The sequence below is a fragment of the Bombina bombina genome, chromosome 2, assembly GCF_027579735.1.
Source record: "Bombina bombina isolate aBomBom1 chromosome 2, aBomBom1.pri, whole genome shotgun sequence".
NCBI classification, from domain to species: Eukaryota; Metazoa; Chordata; class Amphibia; order Anura; family Bombinatoridae; genus Bombina; species Bombina bombina.
Window position 1 is genome coordinate 387,168,839 of NC_069500.1, and position 25,890 is coordinate 387,194,728.

Genomic DNA, 25,890 nt, shown 5'->3' on the forward strand with positions numbered 1-25,890 from the left:
GGCTCCTTAAAAAGGTATTAAAAAATCCAATAGCGCAAGTGGTAATTTATAAAATTTGAAAAAACTGTAGAAAAGATTGTAGAAAAGACCGCTGCACGTTTGTGAAAAACCAAATGGTAATTTAATATCATCCAGCAAAGTCTGTTTCCTGTATATAGGTCTGTAAAATAGTCTGTTGGAATCAGTTTAGCAAACAAGCAGTTCCTAAAACATAAGCACGGTCAGTTAAGAAAATATTCCAATGTTAGATTAGGATAGCTTGAACGTACCTAACAGACTTGATGGCTGTAAGCGGCTCCAGTGCTGTATGAACGCTTCCACTGAGCAATCAGCTACGGGCACTACACGCCGAGTATTGATTCACTCCTAAGCGCGGCTTCACTGTCAGCGTGTACGTGTCTTTCTCACCTGACTGGATTGACCAATCCGGACCCTGGAAAAACGTCCCAAATTTGAAAAGTTCACTGTTGTTCTAAGATAATCCAATTGAGTGTGATTCAAAGGTTGTAAGTCATTCTACGCGTTTCAGCACAGCGTGCCTTTATCAAGATGACTTACAAGTGGTCTAGTCCTTCCTTTTATAGGCTGAAATCTTGTACCGCCTTTTTAACTCTGAAATGTCCATTGTAATAAACTCTATTTGTGCAACAACGCTAAATTTCTTTCAGTATTCTTGTTTTTTGACATATAATATATTCCACAATGTGTTTTAATTAAAAAATAGTGCAATCTAACTGATATCTATGAGTGATATTCTAACAGGTATTATATACAGTTCAAAGTGTCTTAATATTACCAATAAAGAAACCTTTTGTTAATCCATACACTTATTCATAAAATTGATTCATTCATATTTTTAGGAAAAGGGAAATTCAATAGCGAAAACATATATAAAAAATATATATATGCACAGAGAAAATGTATATAAAATCACATATAAAGTCTATATAAATAACAAAAAAATATGCACATATAAAAACATATATACACATATATACACATATAAAAAAAAATATATATATATATATATATAAAAAATAAGACTAGTCCATTAAATATATTTTAGCATGATCAATAGAACGTGATGTATAAACTAAGTATTAAATATATAATTAAAAATTGAATAAGAGGTTTTTTTAAGAATACAAAGTATTTAATAAAAGTTCATAGAAACCAGATGTAAATATTTGATGCAAAGTAAAAATAATTTAAAATAATAATAATAATAATTAGTTCAGCTTCAGTAAATAGGAGCTGTTTCAGTGTGTTTCCGCCTCTTTGGAGTTTAACCTTTTTAACACCCCAGTATAAAAAGCCTTCAGTTTTCTGTCCGTGGAAGTCTTTAACCCCTTAATGACCACAGCACTTTTCCATTTTCTGTCCGTTTGGGACCAAGGCTATTTTTACATTTTTGCGGTGTTTGTGTTTAGCTGTAATTTTCCTCTTACTCATTTACTGTTCCCACACATATTATATACCGTTTTTCTCGCCATTAAATGGACTTTCTAAAGATACCATTATTTTCATCATATCATATAATTTACTATAAAAAAAATGATAAAATATGAGGAAAAATGGAAAAAAACACTTTTTCTAACTTTGACCCCCAAAATCTGTTACATATCTAAAACCACCAAAAAACACCCATGCTAAATAGTTTCTAAGTTTTGTCCTGAGTTTAGAAATACCCAATGTTTACATGTTCTTTGCTTTTTTTGCAAGTTATAGGGCCATAAATACAAGTAGCACTTTGCAATTTCCAAACCATTTTTTTCCAAAATTAGCGCTAGTTACATTAGAACACTAATATCTTTCAGGAATCTCTGAATATCCATTGACATGTATATATTTTTTTTTAGTAGACATCCCAAAGTATTGATCTAGGCCAATTTTGGTATATTTCATACCACCATTTCACCGCCAAATGCGATCAAATACAAAAAATCGTTCACTTTTTCACAAATTGTTTCACAAACTTTCGGTTTCTCACTGAAATTATTTACAAACAACTTGTGCAATTATGGCATAAGTGGTTGTAAATTCTTCTCTGGGATCCCCTTTGTTCAGAAATAGCAGACATATATGGCTTTGGCGTTGCTTTTTGGTAATTAGAAGGCCGCTAAATGCCACTGCGCACCACAAGTGTATTATGCCCAGCAGTTAAGGGGTTAATTAGGGAGCTTTTAGGGAGCTTGTAGGGTTAATTTTAGCTTTAGTGTAGTCTAGTAGACAACCCCAAGTATTGATCTAGGCACATTTTGGTATATTTCATGCCACCATTTCACCGCCAAATGCGATCAAATTAAAAAAAAAAGTAAAATTTTTCAAAATTTTAGGTTTCTCACTGAAATCATTTACAAACAGCTTGTGCAATTATGGCACAAATTGTTGTAAATGCTTGTCTGGGATCCCCTTTGTTCAGAAATAGCAGAGATATATGACTTTGGCGTTGCTTTCTGGTAATTAGGTGGCCGCTAAATCCTGCTGCGCCTCACACGTGTATTATAGCTAGCAGTGAAGGGGTTAATTAGGGAGTTTGTAGGGAGCTTGCAGGGTTAATTTTAGCTTTAGTGTAGAGATCAGCCTCCCATCTGACACATCCCACCCCCTGATCCCTCCCAAACAGCTCCCTTCCCTCCCCCACCCCACAATTGTCCCCGCCATCTTAAGTACTGGCAGAAAGTCTGCCAGTACTAAAATAAAAGGGTTTTTAAAAAAAAAAAAAAATATTTACATATGCTACTGTGTAGGATCCCCCCCTTAGCCCCCAACCTCCCTGATCCCCCCCAAAACCGCTCTCTAACCCTCCCCTCTGCCTTATTGGGGGCCATCTTGGGTACTGGCAGCTGTCTGCCAGTACCCAGTTTGCAATAAAAAGTGCTTTTCTCCAACATAGGTGTGTCCGGTCCACGGCGTCATCCTTACTTGTGGGATATTCTCTTCCCCAACAGGAAATGGCAAAGAGCCCAGCAAAGCTGGTCACATGATCCCTCCTAGGCTCCGCCTACCCCAGTCATTCTCTTTGCCGTTGTACAGGCAACATCTCCACGGAGATGGCTTAGAGTTTTTTAGTGTTTAACTGTAGTTTTTCATTATTCAATCAAGAGTTTGTTATTTTCAAATAGTGCTGGTACGTACTATTTACTCAGAAACAGAAAAGAGATGAAGAATTCTGTTTGTATGAGGAAAATGATTTTAGCAACCGTAACTAAAATCCATGGCTGTTCCACACAGGACTGTTGAGAGCAATTAACTTCAGTTGGGGGAACAGTGTGCAGTCTCTTACTGCTTGAGGTATGACACATTCTAACAAGACGATGTAATGCTGGAAGCTGTCATTTTCCCTATGGGATCCGGTAAGCCATGTTTATTACGATTGTAAATAAGGGCTTCACAAGGGCTTATTTAAACTGTAGACTTTTTCTGGGCTAAATCGATTGATTATTAACACATATTTAGCCTTGAGGAATCATTTTATCTGGGTATTTTGATATAATAATATCGGCAGGCACTGTTTTAGACACCTTATTCTTTAGGGGCTTTCCCAAAGCATAGGCAGAGTCTCATTTTCGCGCCGGTGTTGCGCACTTGTTTTTGAGAGGCATGGCATGCAGTCGCATGTGAGAGGAGCTCTGATACTTATAAAAGACTTCTGAAGGCGTCATTTGGTATCGTATTCCCCTTTGGGTTTGGTTGGGTCTCAGCAAAGCAGATACCAGGGACTGTAAAGGGGTTTAAAGCTTAAAACGGCTCCGGTTCCGTTATTTTAAGGGTTAAAGCTTCCAAAATTGGTGTGCAATATTTTCAAAGCTTTAAGACGCTGTGGTGAAAATTTGGTGAATTTTGAACAATTCCTTCATGTTTTTTCGCAATTGCAGTAATAAAGTGTGTTCAGTTTAAAATTTAAAGTGACAGTAACGGTTTTATTTTAAAACGTTTTTTTTGTACTTTCTGATCAAGTTTATGCCTGTTTAACATGTCTGAACTACCAGATAGACTGTGTTCTGAATGTGGGGAAGCCAGAATTCCTATTCATTTAAATAAATGTGATTTATGTGATAATGACAATGATGCCCAAGATGATTCCTCAAGTGAGGGGAGTAAGCATGGTACTGCATCATTCCCTCCTTCGTCTACACGAGTCTTGCCCACTCAGGAGGCCCCTAGTACATCTAGCGCGCCAATACTCCTTACTATGCAACAATTAACGGCTGTAATGGATAATTCTGTCAAAAACATTTTAGCCAAAATGAACCCTTGTCAGCGTAAGCGTGGCTGCTCTGTTTTAGTTACTGAAGAGCATGACGACGCTGATATTAATATCTCTGAAGGGCCCCTAACCCAATCTGAGGGGGCCAGGGAGGTTTTGTCTGAGGGAGAAATTACTGATTTAGGGAACATTTCTCAGCAGGCTGAATCTGATGTGATTACATTTAAATTTAAATTGGAACATCTCCGCATTTTGCTTAAGGAGGTATTATCCACTCTGGATGATTGTGAAAATTTAGTCATCCCAGAGAAACTATGTAAAATGGACAAGTTCCTAGAGGTGCCGGGGCTCCCAGAAGCTTTTCCTATACCCAAGCGGGTGGCGGACATTGTTAATAAAGAATGGGAAAGGCCCGGTATTCCTTTCGTCCCTCCCCCCATATTTAAAAAATTGTTTCCTATGGTCGACCCCAGAAAGGACTTATGGCAGTCAGTCCCCAAGGTCGAGGGAGCGGTTTCTACTTTAAACAAACGCACCACTATTCCCATAGAGGATAGTTGTGCTTTCAAAGATCCTATGGATAAAAAATTAGAAGGTTTGCTTAAAAAGATGTTTGTTCAGCAGGGTTACCTTCTACAACCCATTTCATGCATTGTTCCTGTCACTACTGCCGCATATTTCTGGTTTGATGAACTGCTTAAGGTGCTCGATAGTGACTCTCCTCCTTATGAGGAGATTATGGACAGAATCAATGCTCTCAAATTGGCTAATTCTTTCACTCTAGACGCCTCTTTGCAATTGGCTAAGTTAGCGGCTAAGAACTCTGGGTTTGCTATTGTGGCGCGCAGAGCGCTTTGGTTGAAATCTTGGTCGGCTGATGCGTCTTCCAAGAACAAGCTACTAAACATTCCTTTCAAGGGGAAAACGTTGTTTGGTCCTGACTTGAAAGAGATTATCTCTGATATCACTGGGGGTAAGGGCCACGCCCTTCCTCAGGATCGGCCTTTCAAGGCAAAAAATAGACCTAATTTTCGTCCCTTTCGTAAAAACGGACCAGCCCAAGGTGCTACGTCCTCTAAGCAAGAGGGTAATACTTCTCAGGCCAAGCCAGCTTGGAGACCAATGCAAGGCTGGAACAAGGGAAAGCAGGCCAAGAAACCTGCCACTGCTACCAAGACAGCATGAAATATTGGCCCCCGATCCGGGACCGGATCTGGTGGGGGGCAGACTCTCTCTCTTCGCTCAGGCTTGGGCAAGAGATGTTCTGGATCCTTGGGCGCTAGAAATAGTCTCCCAGGGTTATCTTCTGGAATTCAAGGGACTTCCCCCAAGGGGGAGGTTCCACAGGTCGCAGTTGTCTTCAGACCACATAAAAAGACAGGCGTTCTTACATTGTGTAGAAGACCTGTTAAAAATGGGAGTGATTCATCCTGTTCCATTAAGAGAACAGGGGATGGGGTTCTACTCCAATCTGTTCATAGTTCCCAAAAAAGAGGGAACGTTCAGACCAATCCTAGATCTCAAGATCTTAAACAAATTTCTCAAGGTCCCATCGTTCAAGATGGAAACCATTCGAACTATCCTTCCTTCCATCCAGGAAGGTCAATTCATGACCACGGTGGATTTAAAGGATGCGTATCTACATATTCCTATCCACAAGGAACATCATCGGTTCCTAAGGTTTGCATTCCTGGACAAACATTACCAGTTCGTGGCGCTTCCTTTCGGATTAGCCACTGCTCCAAGGATTTTCACAAAGGTACTAGGGTCCCTTCTAGCGGTGCTAAGACCAAGGGGCATTGCAGTAGTACCTTACCTGGACGACATTCTGATTCAAGCGTCGTCCCTTCCTCAAGCAAAGGCTCACACGGACATTGTCCTGGCCTTTCTCAGATCTCACGGCTGGAAAGTGAACGTGGAAAAGAGTTCTCTATCCCCGTCAACAAGGGTTCCCTTCTTGGGAACAATTATAGACTCCTTAGAAATGAGGATCTTTCTAACAGAGGCCAGAAAAACAAAGCTTCTGGACTCTTGTCGGATACTTCATTCCGTTCCTCTTCCTTCCATAGCTCAGTGCATGGAAGTGATCGGGTTGATGGTGGCGGCGATGGACATAGTTCCTTTTGCGCGCATTCATCTAAGACCATTACAACTGTGCATGCTCAGTCAGTGGAATGGGGACTATACAGACTTGTCTCCGAAGATACAAGTAAATCAGAGGACCAGAGACTCACTCCGTTGGTGGCTGTCCCTGGACAATCTGTCTCAAGGGATGATGTTCCACAGACCAGAGTGGGTCATTGTCACGACCGACGCCAGTCTGATAGGCTGGGGCGCGGTCTGGGGATCCCTGAAAGCTCAGGGTCTTTGGTCTCGGGAAGAATCTCTTCTACCGATAAATATTCTGGAACTGAGAGCGATATTCAATGCTCTCCAGGCCTGGCCCCAGCTTGCGAGGACCAGGTTCATACGGTTTCAATCAGACAACATGACGACTGTTGCGTACATCAACCATCAGGGGGGAACAAGGAGTTCCCTAGCGATGGAAGAAGTAACCAAAATTATTCTTTGGGCGGAGTCTCACTCCTGCCACCTGTCTGCTATCCACATCCCAGGAGTGGAAAATTGGGAAGCGGATTTTCTGAGTCGGCAGACATTGCATCCGGGGGAGTGGGAACTCCATCCGGAAATCTTTGCCCAAGTCACTCACCTGTGGGGCATTCCAGACATGGATCTGATGGCCTCTCGTCAGAACTTCAAAGTTCCTTGCTACGGGGCCAGATCCAGGGATCCCAAGGCGGCTCTAGTGGATGCACTAGTAGCACCTTGGACCTTCAAACTAGCTTATGTGTTCCCGCCATTTCCTCTCATCCCCAGGCTGATAGCCAGGATCAAGCAGGAGAGGGCGTCGGTGATCTTGATTGCTCCTGCGTGGCCACGCAGGACTTGGTATGCAGATCTGGTGAATATGTCATCGGCTCCACCTTGGAAGCTACCTTTGAGACGAGACCTTCTTGTTCAGGGTCCGTTCGAACATCCGAATCTGGTTTCACTCCAGCTGACTGCTTGGAGATTGAACGCTTGATTTTATCGAAGCGAGGATTCTCAGATTCTGTTATCGATACTCTTGTTCAGGCCAGAAAGCCTGTGACTAGAAAGATTTACCACAAAATTTGGAAAAAATATATCTGTTGGTGTGAATCTAAAGGATTCCCTTGGGACAAGGTTAAGATTCCTAGGATTCTATCCTTCCTTCAAGAAGGATTGGAAAAAGGATTATCTGCAAGTTCCCTGAAGGGACAGATTTCTGCCTTGTCGGTATTACTTCACAAAAAGCTGGCAGCTGTGCCAGATGTTCAAGCCTTTGTTCAGGCTCTGGTTAGAATCAAGCCTGTTTACAAACCTTTGACTCCTCCTTGGAGTCTCAATTTAGTTCTTTCAGTTCTTCAGGGGGTTCCATTTGAACCCTTACATTCCGTTGATATTAAGTTATTATCTTGGAAAGTTTTGTTTTTAGTTGCGATTTCTTCTGCTAGAAGAGTCTCAGAATTATCTGCTCTGCAGTGTTCTCCTCCTTATCTGGTGTTCCATGCAGATAAGGTGGTTTTACGTACTAAACCTGGTTTTCTTCCAAAAGTTGTTTCTAACAAAAACATTAACCAGGAGATTATCGTACCTTCTCTGTGTCCAAAACCAGTTTCAAAGAAGGAACGTTTGTTGCACAATTTGGATGTTGTTCGCGCTCTAAAATTCTATTTAGATGCTACAAAGGATTTTAGACAAACATCTTCCTTGTTTGTTGTTTATTCAGGTAAAAGGAGAGGTCAAAAAGCAACTTCTACCTCTCTCTCTTTTTGGATTAAAAGCATCATCAGATTGGCTTACGAGACTGCCGGACGGCAGCCTCCCGAAAGAATCACAGCTCATTCCACTAGGGCTGTGGCTTCCACATGGGCCTTCAAGAACGAGGCTTCTGTTGATCAGATATGTAGGGCAGCGACTTGGTCTTCACTGCACACTTTTACCAAATTTTACAAGTTTGATACTTTTGCTTCTTCTGAGGCTATTTTTGGGAGAAAGGTTTTGCAAGCCGTGGTGCCTTCCATTTAGGTGACCTGATTTGCTCCCTCCCTTCATCCGTGTCCTAAAGCTTTGGTATTGGTTCCCACAAGTAAGGATGACGCCGTGGACCGGACACACCTATGTTGGAGAAAACAGAATTTATGTTTACCTGATAAATTTCTTTCTCCAACGGTGTGTCCGGTCCACGGCCCGCCCTGGTTTTTTTTTTTTTAATCAGGTCTGATATTTTATTTTCTTTAACTACAGTCACCACGGTACCATATGGTTTCTCCTATGCAAATATTCCTCCTTAACGTCGGTCGAATGACTGGGGTAGGCGGAGCCTAGGAGGGATCATGTGACCAGCTTTGCTGGGCTCTTTGCCATTTCCTGTTGGGGAAGAGAATATCCCACAAGTAAGGATGACGCCGTGGACCGGACACACCGTTGGAGAAAGAAATTTATCAGGTAAACATAAATTCTTTTTTTTTTTTTTTTTTTTTTTTTTCTGTAGTGTAGCTTCCCCACACAGACAAACCCCCACCACCTTACTGATCATTTTTTATATATATATATATATATATATATTTTAAATTTTTTTAACATTTTTTCTTTTCAAAATTTTCTGTAGTGTAGCGGTTCCCACCCGCTCCCTCCCCGTGCACGCGCCCGTCCCCACCCTCCTGGCTCTCTCTGCACCGGATGGCTTAAAAAGGTTATTGCAGGATGCCTCCATATCGAGGCATCACTGCAATAACCGGGAAGCATCTGGAAGCGAGCAGGATCGCTTCCAGCTGCTTTCCACACTGAGGACGTGCAGGGTACGTTCTCAGGCGTTAACTGCCTTTTTTCTGAGGACGTACCCTGCACGTCCTCAGTCGTTAAGGGGTTAAAATGCTTTGAGAGTAAATGATCCTCATAGCCCCATTCTATATTTAAAAGATGTTGCCTTATCCTGTCCCTTACTGGTCTGCTCGTTTGTCCAAAATATTGTTTCTTACACGGACACTGTATCATATATACAACATTCCTATCCGAACATCTAATAGTTTCTCTAATTTTGACCTTATAATCTGAATTACTAGCTTCTATTGTTTTGCATTTAGTACTGAAACTGCAAGCTTTACATTGGTGGCAAGGGTAGAACCCTTCAAGTTTGTGTCCATAGACATCTGTATTGTAACTTTTTCTTTTTTTGAACTCACTAGGTGCTAGAATAGATTTAAGTGTTTTCACTTTTCTGTAGACTATCTTAGGTTTATTTTCTGTGATTTCACTCAAGACTGGATCTTTCTGAACTAGATGCCAGTGTTTATGAATAATCTTTTTGATTAATTTAAAATCAGCACTATATTGAGTTATAAATGTAGTTTCAAAATCTTTAGGATTGGATTGTTTTTTTTCTTTTTTCTGAATAAGCGTATTTCTTTCTATTTTCTCTACCTCTTGTATAGCTCCTGTTATAAATTCCTCATTATAACCTTTTTCTATGAATCTTTCTTTGAGCACATTTGCTTGACTCTTATAATCATCCACTGTGGAACAATTTTTCCTTAGTCTTAAAAATTGTCCTTTAGGGACATTCAGCTTCCATTGATCATAATGGCTACTGTTATAATGTATATAGTTGTTTGTATCCACTTTTTTAAAGAATGTTTTCGTCTGAATTTTGTTACCAACAATCTCAATAGTCAAGTCTAAAAAATCTATAGTCCTAACATTAAAATCATATGTAAAAGTAATTCCCCAACCATTATTATTTATATCTTCCATAAATTGAATTAATAAATCTTCTCCTTTCCAAATTAAAAATAGATCATCTATATAGCGTTTGATGAGTACGAGGTTTGCGCTCCATGCACTACTTATAATGTGGTCTTGTTCAAATCTACCCATGAAGAGGTTTGCATAACTGGGCGCAAACCTCGTACCCATCGCTGTTCCTTTTTTCTGTATAAAGTATTCGCCAACTGCAACTATGCATGCTCAAACAGTGGAATGGGGATTATGCAGATTTGTCTCCTCAAATTCAGTTGGACCAGGAGACCAGAGATTCTCTTCTGGTGGTTGTCTCAGGATCACCTGTCTTAAGGAATATGTTTCCGCAGGCCAGAGTGGATCATCTTAACGACCAACGCCAGTCTGTTAGGCTGGGGTGCGGTCTGGGACTCCCTGAAAGCTCAGGGCTTATGGTCTTGGGAAGAAACTCTTCTCCCGATAAACATTCTGGAACTGTGGGCACTATTCAACGCTCTTCAGGCATGGCCTCAACTAGTGGCAGCCGAATTCATCAGATTTCAGTCGGACAACATCACGACTGTAGCTTACGTCAATCATCAGGGGGGAACAAAGAGTTCCCTAGCGATGACGGAAGTAACCAAAATAATCAGGTGGGCGGAGGATCACTCTCTCAGCAATTCACATCCCAGGAGTAGACAACTGGGAGGCGGATTTTCTAAGTCGTCAGACTTTTCACCCGGGGGAGTGGGAACTCCACCCGGAGGTATTTGCCCAGCTGACTCAGCTATGGGGCACCCCAGAGTTGGATCTGATGGCTTCCCGTTAGAACACCAAACTTCCTCTCTACGAGTCCAGGTCCAGGGATCCCAAGGCGGTATTGATAGATGCTCTAGCAGCGCCTTGGTCCTTCAACCTGGCTTATGTTTTTTCACCGTTTCCTCTCCTCCCGCGTCTGGTTGCCAGAATCAAGCAGGAGAAGGCTTCGGTGATTCTGATAGCGCCTGCGTGGCCACGCAGGACTTGGTATGCAGACCTAGTGGACATGTCATCTGTCCCACCATGGTCACTGCCAATGAGGCAGGATCTTCTAATACAGGGTCCGTTCAAGCATCCAAATTTAGTTTCTCTACGTCTGACTGCTTGGAGATTGAACGCTTAATTCTATCAAAGCGTGGGTTCTCTGAGTCAGTTATAGATACTCTGATTCAAGCTAGAAAGCCTGTCACCAGGAAAATCTACCATAAGATATGGCGGAAATATCTTTGTTGGTGTGAATCCAAGGGTTACTCATGGAGTAAGATTAGGATTCCCAGGATATTGTCCTTTCTCCAAGAAGGACTGGAGAAAGGATTGTCAGCTAGTTCCTTAAAAGGACAAATATCTGCTTTGTCTATCCTGTTACACAAGCGTCTGGCAGAGGTACCAGACGTTCAAGCGTTTGCTCAGGCTTTAGTCAGAATCAAGCCTGTCTATAAACCTGTGGCTCCGCCATGGAGTTTGAATCTAGTTCTTTCAGTTCTTCAAGGGGTTCCGTTTGAACCTTTACATTCCATAGACATTAAGTTGTTATCTTGGAAAGTTTTGTTTTCGATAGCTATCTCTTCTGCTCGAAGAGTTTCAGAATTATCTGCCTTACAGTGTGATTCACCTTACCTGGTGTTTCACGCAGATAAGGTAGTTTTGCGTACCAAGCCTGGTTTTCTTTCTAAAGTTGTTTCTAACAAGAATATTGACCAGGAAATAGTTGTTCCTTCTCTGTGTCCTAATCCATCTTCGAAGAAGGAACGTCTATTACACAATCTTGATGTAGTTCGTGCTTTAAAGTTCTATTTACAAGCAACTAAGGATTTCAGACAAACATCTTCCTTGTTTGTTATCTATTCTGGTAAGAGGAGAGGTCAGAAAGCGACTGCTACCTCTCTTTCCTTTTGGCTGAAAAGCATCATCCGTTTGGCCTATGAGACTGCTGGCCAGCAGCCTCCTGAAAGAATTACTGCTCATTCTAGTAGAGCAGTGGCTTCCACATGGGCTTTCAAAGATGAGGCTTCTGTTGAATAGATTTGTAAGGCAGCGACTTGGTCTTTACTGCATACTTTGGCAAATTTTACAAATTCGATACTTTTGCTTCTTCTGAGGCTATTTTTGGGAGAAAGGTTTTGCAAGCAGTGGTGCCTTCCGTTTAAGGTACCTGTCTTGTTCCCTCCCTTCATCCGTGTCCTAAAGCTTTGGTATTGGTATCCCACAAGTAAAGGATGAATCCGTGGACTGGATACACCTTGCAAGAGAAAACAGAATTTATGCTTACCTGATAAATTACTTTCTCTTGCGGTGTATCCAGTCCACGTCCCCCCTGGCATTTAAGTCAGGTAAAAAAAAAATTTGTTTAAACTACAGTCACCACTGCACCCTATGGTTTCTCCTTTTTCTTCCTAACCTTTGGTCGAATGACTGGGGGGTGGAGCTAGAGGGGGAGCTATATGGACAGCTTTGCTGTGTGCTCTCTTTGCTACTTCCTGTAGGGAATGAGAATATCCCACAAGTAAAGGATGAATCCGTGAACTGGATACACTGCAAGAGAAATTAATTTATCAGGTAAGCATAAATTCTGTTTTTTGTATTTGGTGCAAGGTTTTGTCCTGGGGTTACATTTCATAGACTTTTCCTCCCTTGGCTATAGTTATTTATGAACTATGGGAGGAAGAGTGCTTTGTGTGTATGTATAATTTTAATATATTAGGTCATTAGTATAAATGTTTGTTGTGTGTTTTTTTAAATGTTCACTGATATGTTCATTTTTCTCTAGCTGGTTTTCTCGCTGTGTTGTTCAAGATCAGAGGCAAGAAATTGTTGATGGCCTTAAAGTGTGTATGCAAGGTAAACTGAATTTTAATGTTAAATGTAAATATCACATGTTAACTTAATGAACAAGCCAATATTTTTCTTTATCACATACGTACCATATGACGGTTCTCTTCTGCTGTTATATTTTCCAGCAGTATATGCCAACATTTTTATTGTTTAAAAAGATAGATACCCATTCCCAGATTTTTGCACAACGAACACGTTTATATTAATACATTTTTTATCTCTGTAATTACCTTGTATCTAAGCCTTCTCAGTCTGCCTCCTTATTTCAGTTCTATTTACAGACTTGCATATTCGACATTTAATGCAGACTCATGAATAACTCCATGGGAGGGAGCAAAATGCTATATATATGGCACACTTGATCAAACAATGTCTTGCTTTTAAAAGCCATAAAAATGCCCTAATAAGATAATAATGAGATAATTTAGATTTTTAAAGGTTATAAAGTTTATTAATATAACAATGCTGGTTATGCAAAGCTTGGGAATGGGTGGCAAAGGCGTTTATCTTTTTAAACATTAGACTGTCCCTATAATTTTGTCTAATATACATTTATAAATGTTTGCAAACTTTATCTCCCCTGTATTTAAACATTTCTAAGCCAGTTTTTTTTTTTTTTTTTTTTTTTTAACAAACAATGTTTTAGAACTTTGAGGGTGGGTGTTCTGTTTATGCAGTAGGGAATTGTACCTAGAAAAGTGCTAATTTTACAGGACACACCAGAATATTATTCAGTATTTACTATTATATATATCTCATGATTTTTTAGTTGGTCTTGTTTATTATTATATTTTATTTAATCTATAAACTTTTTTCAAATATCAGTTTTAAATTTCATATTCTCTTCTGTTCATTGTTGAGCAATATGAAGAAGATGATGGTTCTACTCTTTTTCTTTAATACATTTATGGCTGGATTCTCTTCAGTTCAGATACACACCTCTGATCTCACCTTTCTTTCCATGCAAGTGAACTGTAAAGTTCCAGCTGAGTCTCATCCAACTAAGATCTTGCTAACTGGTGTCATCCAAGTGAACTACATTGATCACAGTGTTTCCATATATTCTACAAAAGTTAATTGCTTAAGGTATTATGCTATAATCAGTAACCCAATTAATTCAATAAACCCATTTGCTACATCTTTGTCCGGAAATCCAGTTCCAAATAACACCTGATATCTTAAATTAGGAAATCTACGTTCATAGTGTTAAGCCCATTCAGTTTCCCAGTATAGGGGTTCTCATGAAATCAGTGTTAATTCTGTTAGGGAAAGCCTCAGTGGGATGGTTGTGCAGTTATAAGGTTACTAAAAGAAGGTTTGGCAGTGATGGTTAGACTTTTTCTCCACATATGGCTTACTGATTTGCTATTAACCTATTTTTTCACTTTTTTTTTTTTTTTTTTTGTTCAACTTATGTTTTAACCCTTATGTTATTTTATTGGTATGTATTAAACGTTGGGTTTTTTTGTTTTTTGTTTTTTTTATCCTTGAATATAGTCACAAGTCCTCCACAGGTATCACAGGGACCTCTCCCTAGCTTTCTCCTGCTAGGTCGTCGTATTTCTCCCAAAATCTGCTGCTGTTATTTTCATAGCCCTCAGACTATCATTGGACACTTTCTTAAGAAAAATTATAATGGTCCACAATGCTCCATAACATATGGCATTCATTTCCCACGACTTGGAGGAGGTCAATAACCCATAACAGACCTTAAAATCCATCCCATCTCTCTCTTTGTTTTGTTCTTCAAATCATAGGAGTTGGTTAATAATATTAGTGTTTCCAGCTATTACTTATGGATTTAAATTTGGAAGCGCAGAGCAATGTGAGACCCAGAGTCCCTGGGCATTATCATTCACAAAGAAGAGAGAAGAGAAACATCACAGCAGCTGAATGATACAGGGACATATGAATACCCTATTATGTGCACAGTATTTCACTATGGGACTTTAGCCATAACTACCCCCAGGCATCACAGGGACTCGTCCTTAGCCTCCCCCGAGGGACACAGGTATTTCCTTCTGCAATCCTCTGCGGTTCACAATACCTGCACTGGATGAGCTCTCTACTGGATACTACTGCAGCTCCATTGACAAGAATTTAACATGCCTGGTAAGCCAGTGGAGAAAGGATGCGTAATGACTTTACACAGCGCACACACACACAGCCCAGAAGCTTTTTGTACTCTGACAAAGGTACAGCATAGCCAGGGGACTTAGCTTGCTCTCCTCATGACAAACATTTTCTTTTCAGGTCTCACCTACCCTATTCTTATAAGGGACATAGCCAGCTAATACTGTTGCCCTTCACAGCCCTCTGGCAGCTGTGGAGAAATATTTATGGCACTTTTTATAAAATATGTGCCTGGCCTTTTAAGAAAACTGCTGACTGCTCAGTGGAGATAGCTGATCGATAGACAAAACTCTGGTTTGGCAGGGGAGCATATCTTTATGAGGTAAAAGTATTTTTCCTTCTTAATACAGGGAGAGTCCAAAGCTGCATTCATTGCTTGTAGGAAATACTGAACCTGACCACCAGGAGAGGCAACGACACCCCAGCCAAAGGCTTAAATAAACCCCCCCCCCCTCTCATCCCCCAGTCATGCTTTGCCTTTCATCACAGGAGGTTGGCAGAGAAGTGTCAGAAGATTTAAGAGTAGTTCCTTAGGAAGGGTATCCACTCTTTGAGATGGGACTGGAGTTTTAAATAGTCTTTTCAGCCTCTCAGTGAGAGCATTGATGAAAGTTAGAGATGCAGGGAGAGTCTCTTTGCAAAACCATCCAGACTCATTTTCTTCTTATATGGAAAGAGTCCACAGCTGCATTTATTACTTTTGGGAAATAAGAACCTGGCCACCAGGAGGAGGCAAAGACATCAGTCTCTCAGTGAGGGCTTGGATGAAAGTTAGAGTCCGGAGATGCAGGGAGAGTCTTTTTGTGAAACCATCCGACTCATGTTAACAGCTCCTCAAGCAATCGGCGTTGTCGAACTTTGCTCTGTTGCCTGCTTTCTTCTCTCAAGTCCATGGCGGAGGCGTGCTACTATCCGTCACACTTGAAGGTCTGTGTTCCTGTTCCACAGCGTTGATTCCGGTAAGATGGTTTCATTTTACTTTCTTCATGAATGTACTGTAATTCAGATGTTTTCCCGAGAGGCTACCACCTTGCGGGTCTAACTTAACATAAGGGTCTCAGTGAGTCTCCTTTAGTATCTTGGAATCAAGGGTAATATCTCCTAAAGGGGGTTATTGAACAGGGGGGGTATGTTTGTTACGTGATTCAACCTGCTTATGTGTGGTGTTCAATGGGCTCATGGTATGGCCTTTGGAAGTGACGCGAACTTATGGTTGGGCGCGCTTTTTTGGACTATACGGTTCACCTTGTGGCCGGGCGTGATTACATTCCGTCTTCCATTTCCGCATTCCTGACTGTGTGGCAAAGGAGAAATTCTAGTCCGCAGGGGTCTGGTTAATAAGAGGTGGTGAGTGCCCCATCCATTGTGGGTTTTAGGTGCCATTTAATTTGAATTCTTTAGTCCATATTTACATATCCTCTATCCAGTTATGGAGGATTCTGATGCTGAGACTGTTTTGATTTCAGATTCTGAGTCCAGTGACGAATCCGGATTGTTCTCGTTGACACATGTCAACCATTTATGTTCTGTATGCCATATGAGAGTGCCTTGTTCCTCTGGCTCGGGGAATCAAAGGACAGCTGAGCCATCCGCCTCTGGGGGTCCCGTCCTCCAAGAGGCGAGTTCCCTACCGCTCCATACTTCTACACATGCCGGTAACCCAATTTATGATTATTCCTCCATGCAGGGCGGCGTGTTCCTCCCGGAGGTTGCTGCAAGTTTTCGCTTCCACATATTTTTGGCGATTATTCGTCTGCAGAGTCCAGACGTTTATTTGCGATTGTGCTTGTGCCCTATTGTCCTGGGTTTCCCGTCTTGGGGAGGGCCTCTATTTTTCGCTGTGGGTGTAATTGTTCCTGAGTGTTGTGCCTTTCGTTACAGAATTGCACGCCTTTGCGTATTACTCAGACATGTTTTTCAGTTATTAAATGACCCTATCCTTTTCGGATACGGGAATTTCCAGTCTGCTAATTCGAATGGTGCACCTCATTAGACATGTGGGGATGATGTAATCTCCTGATTGTTATTTTTTTTAGATATTTCCTATTTTATGGAAGATCAGGGCTCCGTTTGGCTGGTCCTGCGGGTAGGCCTGTGTCTTCTTGGGCGTTAACCTCCGGATTACCTTATGTTTTCTTTTTATCCGTTAGGATGTGTTTTTAATTTGTTTATTTCCTTCGGAAACCTTCTGGGATCGATACGCTTTGTTACTTCTTCGGAAGTTGTTTTGGACATGTTAAAAATGTCTGTTTTCCTTTCTTCCCCTCTGAGGGAGGATTTATGCAGCTTGACAGTTAGGGCCCTGGGTGCACGCTGGTCCTGTTGGGTACGTTCTGTCGGGTACGTTCTGTCTTGTGGCTGTTCAGACACGTGGCGCTGTTCTGGTCGGTTGGTCCGGTCGAGGCGCCAAGTGCTCAGGTTATCATTTGTCTTATATGTTTCAACTAAGCATTCAAGAGTACCTGTGGGTCAGTGAGGCAGGAAGGATTGTTTCAGTCCTTATAGCCTTCAATCATGGATGACTGGGTCAGCGGAGTTCCGCTGCGTCACTCTCTCTTACGTCTGGTCTTATCAGACCCTAGAGTTTCCTCCCCCACATCTTAATGCTGTTTGAGCAGTTTGGCCTTCTTTTTGAGGCTCTGGATTTGTCCTTTTTGGACTTGGTCCATTAACAGCTAGTAGTGTGAATAGCTGACTAGCATGCAGAAAGTTTGCAACCAGCTGCAGCTCTTTGCACCTTGAATGTGTGCTTGCAACCTGTTTAATGTAACCAGCTGCAGCTATTGCACATTTACTGTGTACTGTCTAGCTGAGTTATAACACCTTCTTGGTCTACTTCCATTGTCTCCGGTGAGTTAGGTCTCCTTTCTCTTGTTAAGTGTATCCAGTCCACGGATCATCCATTACTTGTGGGTGATTCTCCTTCCCAACAGGAAGTTGCAAGAGGATCACCCACAGCAGAGCTGCTATATAGCTCCTCCCCTCACTGCCATACCCAGTCATTCTCTTGCAACTCTCAACTAAGATGGAGGTCGTAAGAGGACTGTGGTGTTTTATACTTAGTTTATTTCTTCAATCAAAAGTTTGTTATTTTTAAATGGTACCGGAGTGTACTGTTTATCTCAGGCAGTATTTAGAAGAAGAATCTGCCTGCGTTTTCTATGATCTTAGCAGAAGTAACTAAGATCCTTTGCTGTTCTCACATATTCTGAGGAGTCAGGTAACTTCAGAGGGGGAATAGCGTGCAGGTTTTCCTGTAATAAGGTATGTGCAGTTAAAATATTTTTCTAGGGATGGAATTTGCTAGAAAATGCTGCTGATACCGAAGTAATGTAAGTAAAGCCTTAAATGCAGTAATAGCGACTGGTATCAGGCTTATTAATAGAGATACATACTCTTATAAAAGTGTATTTTAAAACGTTTGCTGGCATGTTTAATCGTTTTTTACATATGTTTGGTGATAAAACTTATTGGGGCCTAGTTTTTTCCACATGGCTGGCTTGAATTTTGCCTAGAAACTGTTCCCTAAGGCTTCCCACTGTTGTAATATGAGTGGGAGGGGCCTATTTTGGTGTTTTTTTGCACAGCAAAAATTACAGACACAGACATCCAGCTTCTTCCTGCATGATCCAGGGCTTCAAAAGTCGTATTGATGGAGGTAAAAAGCCACAGTAGAGCTGTGGCAGTTGTTGTGACTGTTTAAAAAACGTTTTTGTCATTTGTTATTCCGTTTATCCCAGGAGTAGACAACTGGGAGGCGGATTTTCTAAGTCGTCAGACTTTTCACCCGGGGGAGTGGGAACTCCACCCGGAGGTATTTGCCCAGCTGACTCAGCTATGGGGCACCCCAGAGTTGGATCTGATGGCGTCCCGTCAGAACACCAAACTTCCTCTCTACGGGTCCAGGTCCCGGGATCCCAAGGCGGTATTGATAGATGCTCTAGCAGCGCCTTGGTCCTTCAATCTGGCTTATGTTTTTCCACCGTTTCCTCTCCTCCCGCGTCTGGTTGCCAGAATCAAGCAGGAGAAGGCTTCGGTGATTCTGATAGCGCCTGCGTGGCCACGCAGGACTTGGTATGCAGACCTAGTGGACATGTCATCTGTCCCACCATGGTCACTGCCAATGAGGCAGGATCTTCTAATACAGGGTCCGTTCAAGCATCCAAATTTAGTTTCTCTACGTCTGACTGCTTGGAGATTGAACGCTTAATTCTATCAAAGCGTGGGTTCTCTGAGTCAGTTATAGATACTCTGATTCAAGCTAGAAAGCCTGTCACCAGGAAAATCTACCATAAGATATGGCGGAAATATCTTTGTTGGTGTGAATCCAAGGGTTACTCATGGAGTAAGATTAGGATTCCCAGGATATTGTCCTTTCTCCAAGATGGACTGGAGAAAGGATTGTCAGCTAGTTCCTTAAAAGGACAAATATCTGCTTTGTCTATCCTGTTACACAAGAGTCTGGCAGAGGTACCAGGCGTTCAAGCGTTTGCTCAGGCTTTAGTCAGAATCAAGCCTGTCTATAAACCTGTGGCTCCGCCATGGAGTTTGAATCAAGTTCTTTCAGTTCTTCAAGGGGTTCCGTTTGAACCTTTACATTTCATAGACATTAAGTTGTTATTTTGGAAAGTTTGTTTTTGATAGCTATCTCTTCTGCTCGAAGAGTTTCAGAATTATCTGCCTTACAGTGTGATTCACCTTACCTGGTGTTCCACGCAGATAAGGTAGTTTTGCGTACCAAGCCTGGTTTTCTTCCTAAAGTTGTTTCTAACAAGAATATTAACCAGGAAATAGTTGTTCCTTCTCTGTGTCCTAATCCATCTTCAAGAAGGAACGTCTATTACACAATCTTGATGTAGTTCGTACTTTAAAGTTCTATTTACAAGCAACTAAGGATTTCAGACAAACATCTTCCTTGTTTGTTATCTATTCTGGTAAGAGGAGAGGTCAGAAAGAGACTGCTACCTCTCTTTCCTTTTGGCTGAAAAGCTTCATCCGTTTGGCCTATGAGACTGCTGGCCAGCAGCCTCCTGAAAGAATTACTGCTCATTCTACCAGAGCAGTGGCTTCCACATGGGCTTTCAAAAATGAGGCTTCTGTTGAACAGATTTGTAAGGCAGCGACTTGGTCTTCAATGCATACTTTTGGCAAATTTTACAAATTCGTTACTTTTGCTTCTTCGGAGGCTATTTTTGGGAGAAAGGTTTTGCAAGCAGTGGTGCCTTCCGTTTAAGGTACCTGTCTTGTTCCCTCCCTTCATCCGTGTCCTAAAGCTTTGGTATTGGTATCCCACAAGTAAAGGATGAATCCGTGGACTGGATACACCTTGCAAGAGAAAACAGAATTTATGCTTACCTGATAAATTACTTTCTCTTGCGGTGTATCCAGTCCACGGCCCGCCCTGGCATTTAAGTCAGGTAAAAAAAAAAAAATTTGTTTAAACTACAGTCACCACTGCACCCTATGGTTTCTCCTTTTTCTTCCTAACCTTTGGTCGAATGACTGGGGGGTGGAGCTAGAGGGGGAGCTATATGGACAGCTTTGCTGTGTTCTCCCTTTGCTACTTCCTGTAGGGAATGAGAATATCCCACAAGTAAAGGATGAATCCGTGGACTGGATACACCGCAAGAGAAAGTAATTTATCAGGTATGCATAAATTCTGTTTTTCATTACTTAAGACACTCTCAGCTATGGTTTGGCACTTTATGTATTTATAAAAAGTTCTAAATATATGTATTGTACTTATATTTGCCATGAGGTTTTCAGTATATTTCCTTTTTGCAGACTGTCAATTTCATATCTGGCAAATGCTTTTTTATGAAAATGTATTTCTTACCTGGGGTATAGTCTCTTTTTCAAATTGACTGTCTTTTAAATTTGCGGGCAGAGGTAGGCTCGCGAGGGCGCAAAATGTCAACGTTTATTGCGTCATTCTTGGTGCAAGATTTTTTTTGACGCAGTTACGTTCATTGACGCAAATTCGTCATTTCTGGCGTCTTAGTTGACGCCGAGTCCTTCACAAGGTTGCGTCATCTATGACGCGAGTGTGACATTTTTGGCGCCAAAAAATATTTTTCTGTTTGTTGTACGTCATACTTGGCGCCAAATATTTTCATTATTTAAGACCCCATTCTTTTTTGCCTCTTGCCTTTTTCTATGTCAAAGGGCTATGCTATTTATATTGGATATTGAGGAAAATAGTCCTCTTGATATTAAAACTAGTAAACGTTTAAATTCTGTTTATAAACCTCCTGTGGTTATTCCAGAGGTTTTTCCAGTTCCTGATGCTATTTCTGATATGATTTCTAAAGAATGGAATAGGCCTGGTGGTACTTGTATTCCTTCTTCAAGGTTTAAAAAATTGTATCCTTTGCCAGCAGTTAGATTGGAGTTTTGGGAAAAGATCCCCAAAGTTGATGGGGCTATCTCCACTCTTGCTAAACGTACTACTATTCCTACGGAAGATAGTACTTCTTCTAAAGATCCTTTAGATAGGAAATTTGAATCTTATCTAAGGAAGGCTTATTTATATTCAGGTCATCCTCTTAGGCCTGCAATTTCTTTGGCTGATGTTGCAGCTGCTTCAACTTTTTGGTTGGAAACTTTAGCGCAACAAGTATTGGATCATGATTTGTCTAGCATTGTTAAGTTGATTCAACATGCTAATAATTTCATTTGTGATGCCATTTTTGATATCATCAAAATTGATGTTAGATATATGTCTATAGCTATTTTAGCTAGAAGAGCTTTGTGGCTCAAATCTTGGAATGCTGATATGACTTCTAAATCCAGATTGCTTTCTCTTTCTTTCCAAGGTAATAAATTATTTGGTTCTCAGTTGGATTAAATAATTTCAACTGTCACTGGGGGGAAGGGAGGTTTTTTGCCTCAGGATAAAAAAAACTAAAGGCAAATCTAAAGCTTCTAACCGTTTTTGTTCCTTTCGACATAATAAGGAACAGAAATCTAATCCTTCCCCAAAGGAATATGTTTCCAATTGGAAGCCTTCCTCAAATTGGAATAAATCCAAGCCTTTTAAGAGATCAAAGCCCCCAAGTCCGCATGAAGGTGCAGCCCTCATTCCAGCTCAGCTGGTAGGGGGCAGATTAAAATTCTTCAAAGATGTTTGGATCAATTCGGTCCAAAATCATTGGATTCAGAGTATTGTCTCTCAGGTGTACAGAATAGGATTCAGAGTAAGACCACCTGTGATAAGATTTTTTTCTCTCACGCATTCCAGCAAACCCAGTAAAGGCTCAGGCTTTCCTGAAGTGTGTTTCAGACCTGGAGTTATCAGGGGTAATCATGCCAGTTCCGTTTCAGGAACAGGGCCTGGGGTTTTATTCAAATCTATTTATTGTCCCAAAGAAAGAAAATTCATTCAGACCAGCGTTGGATCTAAAGATTTTGAATCGATATGTAAGAGTACCAACTTTCAAGATGGTGACTATAAGGACTAATTCTGCCTTTCTCCAACATAGGTGTGTCCGGTCCACGGCGTCATCCTTACTTGTGGGATATTCTCTTCCCCAACAGGAAATGGCAAAGAGCCCAGCAAAGCTGGTCACATGATCCCTCCTAGGCTCCGCCTACCCCAGTCATTCTCTTTGCCGTTGTACAGGCAACATCTCCACGGAGATGGCTTAGAGTTTTTTAGTGTTTAACTGTAGTTTTTATTATTCAATCAAGAGTTTGTTATTTTGAAATAGTGCTGGTATGTACTATTTACTCAGAAACAGAAAAGAGATGAAGATTTCTGTTTGTATGAGGAAAATGATTTTAGCAACCGTCACTAAAATCCATGGCTGTTCCACACAGGACTGTTGAGAGCAATTAACTTCAGTTGGGGGAACAGTGAGCAGTCTCTTGCTGCTTGAGGTATGACACATTCTAACAAGACGATGTAATGCTGGAAGCTGTCATTTTCCCTCTGGGATCCGGTAAGCCATGTTTATTACGATTGCAAATAAGGGCTTCAAAAAGGGCTTATTAAGACTGTAGACTTTTTTTGGGCTAAATCGATTGATTATTAACACATATTTAGCCTTGAGGAATCATTTTATCTGGGTATTTTGATATAATAATATCGGCAGGCACTGTTTTAGACACCTTATTCTTTAGGGGCTTTCCCAAAGCATAGGCAGAGCCTCATTTTCGCGCCGGTGTTGCGCACTTGTTTTTGAGAGGCATGGCATGCAGTCGCATGTGAGAGGAGCTCTGATACTTAGAAAAGACTTTCTGAAGGCGTCATTTGGTATCGTATTCCCCTTGGGGCTTGGTTGGGTCTCAGCAAAGCAGATACCTGGGACTGTAAAGGGGTTAAAGTTCAAAACGGCTCCGGTTCCGTTATTTTAAGGGTTAAAGCTTCCAAATTTGGTGTGCAATACTTTTAAGGCTTTAAGACACTGTGGTGAAAATTTGGTAAATTTTGAACAATTCCTTCATGTTTTTTCGCATTTGCAGTAATAAAGTGGGTTCAGTTTAAAATTTAAAGTGACAGTAACGGTTTTATTTTAAAACGTTTTTTGTACTTGTTATCAAGTTTATGCCTGTTTAACATGTCTGAACTACCAGATAGACTGTGTTCTGAATGTGGGGAAGCCAGAATTCCTATTCATTTAAATAAATGTGATTTATGTGACAATGACAATGATGCCCAAGATGATTCCTCAAGTGAGGGGAGTAAGCATGGTACTGCATCATTCCCTCCTTCGTCTACACGAGTCTTGCCCACTCAGGAGGCCCCTAGTACATCTAGCGCGCCAATACTCCTTACTATGCAACAATTAACGGCTGTAATGGATAATTCTGTCAAAAACATTTTAGCCAAAATGAACACTTATCAGCGTAAGCGCGACTGCTCTGTTTTAGATACTGAAGAGCATGACGACACTGATATTAATATTTCTGAAGGGCCCCTAACTCAGTCTGATGGGGCCAGGGAGGTTTTGTCTGAGGGAGAAATTACTGATTCAGGGAACATTTCTCAACAAGCTGAACCTGATGTGATTGCATTTAAATTTAAGTTGGAACATCTCCGCATTCTGCTTAAGGAGGTATTATCCACTCTGGATGATTGTGACAAGTTGGTCATCCCAGAGAAACTATGTAAAATGGACAAGTTCCTAGAGGTGCCGGGGCTCCCAGAAGCTTTTCCTATACCCAAGCGGGTGGCGGACATTGTTAATAAAGAATGGGAAAGGCCCGGTATTCCTTTCGTCCCTCCCCCCATATTTAAAAAATTGTTTCCTATGGTCGACCCCAGAAAGGACTTATGGCAGACAGTCCCCAAGGTCGAGGGAGCGGTTTCCACTTTAAACAAACGCACCACTATACCCATAGAGGATAGTTGTGCTTTCAAAGATCCTATGGATAAAAAATTAGAAGGTTTGCTTAAAAAGATGTTTGTTCAGCAGGGTTACCTTCTACAACCAATTTCATGCATTGTCCCTGTCGCTACAGCCGCATGTTTCTGGTTCGATGAGCTGATAAAGGCGGTCGACAGTGATTCTCCTCCTTATGAGGAGATTATGGACAGAATCAATGCTCTCAAATTGGCTAATTCTTTCACCCTAGACGCCACTTTGCAATTGGCTAGGTTAGCGGCTAAGAATTCTGGGTTTGCTATTGTGGCGCGCAGAGCGCTTTGGTTGAAATCTTGGTCGGCTGATGCGTCTTCCAAGAACAAGCTACTTAACATTCCTTTCAAGGGGAAAACGCTGTTTGGCCCTGACTTGAAAGAGATTATCTCGGATATCACTGGGGGTAAGGGCCACGCCCTTCCTCAGGATCGGCCTTTCAAGGCAAAAAATAAACCTAATTTTCGTCCCTTTCGTAGAAACGGACCAGCCCAAAGTGCTACGTCCTCTAAGCAAGAGGGTAATACTTCTCAAGCCAAGCCAGCTTGGAGACCAATGCAAGGCTGGAACAAGGGAAAGCAGGCCAAGAAACCTGCCACTGCTACCAAGACAGCATGAAATGTTGGCCCCCGATCCGGGACCGGATCTGGTGGGGGGCAGACTCTCTCTCTTCGCTCAGGCTTGGGCAAGAGATGTTCTGGATCCTTGGGCGCTAGAAATAGTCTCCCAAGGTTATCTTCTGGAATTCAAGGGACTTCCCCCAAGGGGGAGGTTCCACAGGTCTCAGTTGTCTTCAGACCACATAAAAAGACAGGCATTCTTACATTGTGTAGAAGACCTGTTAAAAATGGGAGTGATTCATCCCGTTCCATTAAGAGAACAAGGGATGGGGTTCTACTCCAATCTGTTTATAGTTCCCAAAAAAGAGGGAACGTTCAGACCAATCTTAGATCTCAAGATCTTAAACAAGTTTCTCAAGGTTCCATCGTTCAAGATGGAAACCATTCGAACTATTCTTCCTTCCATCCAGGAAGGTCAATTCATGACCACGGTGGATTTAAAGGATGCGTATCTACATATTCCTATCCACAAGGAACATCATCGGTTCCTGAGGTTCGCATTCCTGGACAAACATTACCAGTTCGTGGCGCTTCCTTTCGGATTAGCCACTGCTCCAAGGATTTTCACAAAGGTACTAGGGTCCCTTCTAGCTGTGCTAAGACCAAGGGGCATTGCTGTAGTACCTTACTTGGACGACATTCTGTTTCAAGCGTCGTCCCTTCCTCAAGCAAAGGCTCACACGGACATTGTCCTGGCCTTTCTCAGATCTCACGGATGGAAAGTGAACGTGGAAAAGAGTTCTCTATCTCCGTCAACAAGGGTTCCCTTCTTGGGAACAATAATAGACTCCTTAGAAATGAGGATTTTTCTGACAGAGGCCAGAAAAACAAAACTTCTAGACTCTTGTCGGATACTCCATTCCGTTCCTCTTCCTTCCATAGCTCAGTGCATGGAAGT

At 41.5% G+C, this 25,890-nt stretch overlaps 1 protein-coding gene across 1 annotated transcript in view; it reads left to right on the forward strand.

Annotated features, from left to right (window-relative positions):
- PIWIL1 (piwi like RNA-mediated gene silencing 1) overlaps positions 1-25,890 on the forward strand; it is a 331,463-nt gene that overhangs the window by 132,934 nt on the left and 172,639 nt on the right. The window contains exon 7 of the mRNA XM_053699780.1: positions 12,816-12,886. Coding sequence (XP_053555755.1) covers positions 12,816-12,886 — 71 coding nt within the window. The remainder of the gene's footprint in view (positions 1-12,815; positions 12,887-25,890) is intronic.